We start from the raw sequence: 1,163 nt of genomic DNA on the forward strand, positions 1-1,163 counted from the left end.
TGCGGAGGGAGCGCATCGCTTGCTTGATGCTCTGGTGCAGCGGCTGCCCCGTCCGCTGCACGTTGACCACAGGCGGCACCCCAAAAACCATCTTGTCCCTGTAGTCGGGGACTTTACTTCGCTTCATGAACTTGGGCACGGTCCTGCAGGGGGGGACAGAGAGACGTCAGATAACCCCAGGTCACACACACGAACACTCGTGCTTCTGCCATGCTTTGAATATAAACAATGTGGCTTTCAGGCAGGAACTGCAGCACCTTTTATTAAGAAAAAATGCTTTAAAATGAAACCACTGTCCCACTCACTTCCGTTGCTTCAGCATTTTTCATGCCCCACAAACGCCTGCAGCCCTCCTGGAGGCAGGAGACACTGGGAGCCCGAGCTCAGGTCTGCAAGGATGCCCCCGGCTATGCAGAGCAAAGCCAGCTTCTGTTTCAGCCTTTTCCCCTTCCTCTCCACCATCTTCACACCCTGAAGCTGCCCTGGGCTGGGAGGCAGCGCCTGGCACAGCGCAGAGACATGGGCACCGTCCCCATCCTGCTCCCCAGCAGCTCACCACGTCCAGGCTTGCTTGTGGGGCACGGAGTACTTCTCCATGATGGCCGTGAGACGGAGCAGGGAGCACTTCTGGAGCAGGTTGAGCTGGGCGGAGGACTGGCGGGTGATCTCCAGGGAGGCCGAGTTCAGGCTGGGCCGGTGTGAGTTCTGGAAGCTGTGCCAGCGCAGCTTTCTGTGGGGAAAGGCCGGTGGTGAGAGAGGATCTCGCTTTGGGGCAAGGTGGGGGCTGACCCCAGGGATCTCAGTGCCACCAGTGCTGCTTCCTCGCTGGGGTGCTCAAACCCACTGCGAGAGGTTGTCTGGAATTGCTCAAGAGATGCACTCTCTTGCCTCAAGACTGCGCCTTGCCCGGTTTCCCTGGAACAACCAGCTTCCTCTTCCCTTGCACTTTGGGCTCACAGCACCAGAGGGCTGGGCTGGGCTGCAGCCCTGCCAGGAGACCTCAGAGCAACACACGCCTGCAGGACCACCACACAGAGCAATGCTGTGTCAACGGGGACATCTCCAGCACCCGCTTTCTCAAGAAGAAAATATCCCCAAGGAGGCAGTGCTCTCTGGGGAGCCTGCTAAAACCCTTCCCAAGCCCATGCTCTCCAGCAAGGCTC

General features: G+C 58.9%; 1 protein-coding gene across 1 annotated transcript in view; it reads right to left on the reverse strand.

Annotated features, from left to right (window-relative positions):
• The window catches only part of LOC104275820 (stAR-related lipid transfer protein 8-like), a gene marked incomplete at both ends in the record, with an annotated part of 2,357 nt that extends 1,627 nt beyond the window's left edge, over window positions 1-730 (reverse strand). The window contains 2 exons of the mRNA XM_009871877.1: window positions 1-143; window positions 557-730. Of these exons, the coding sequence (XP_009870179.1) occupies window positions 1-143; window positions 557-730 (317 nt within the window). The remainder of the gene's footprint in view (window positions 144-556) is intronic.
• Between the last annotated feature and the right edge of the window lie 433 nt (window positions 731-1,163).

The sequence above is a fragment of the Apaloderma vittatum genome, unplaced genomic scaffold, assembly GCF_000703405.1.
Source record: "Apaloderma vittatum isolate BGI_N311 unplaced genomic scaffold, ASM70340v1 scaffold31816, whole genome shotgun sequence".
Lineage (NCBI taxonomy): Eukaryota > Metazoa > Chordata > Aves > Trogoniformes > Trogonidae > Apaloderma > Apaloderma vittatum.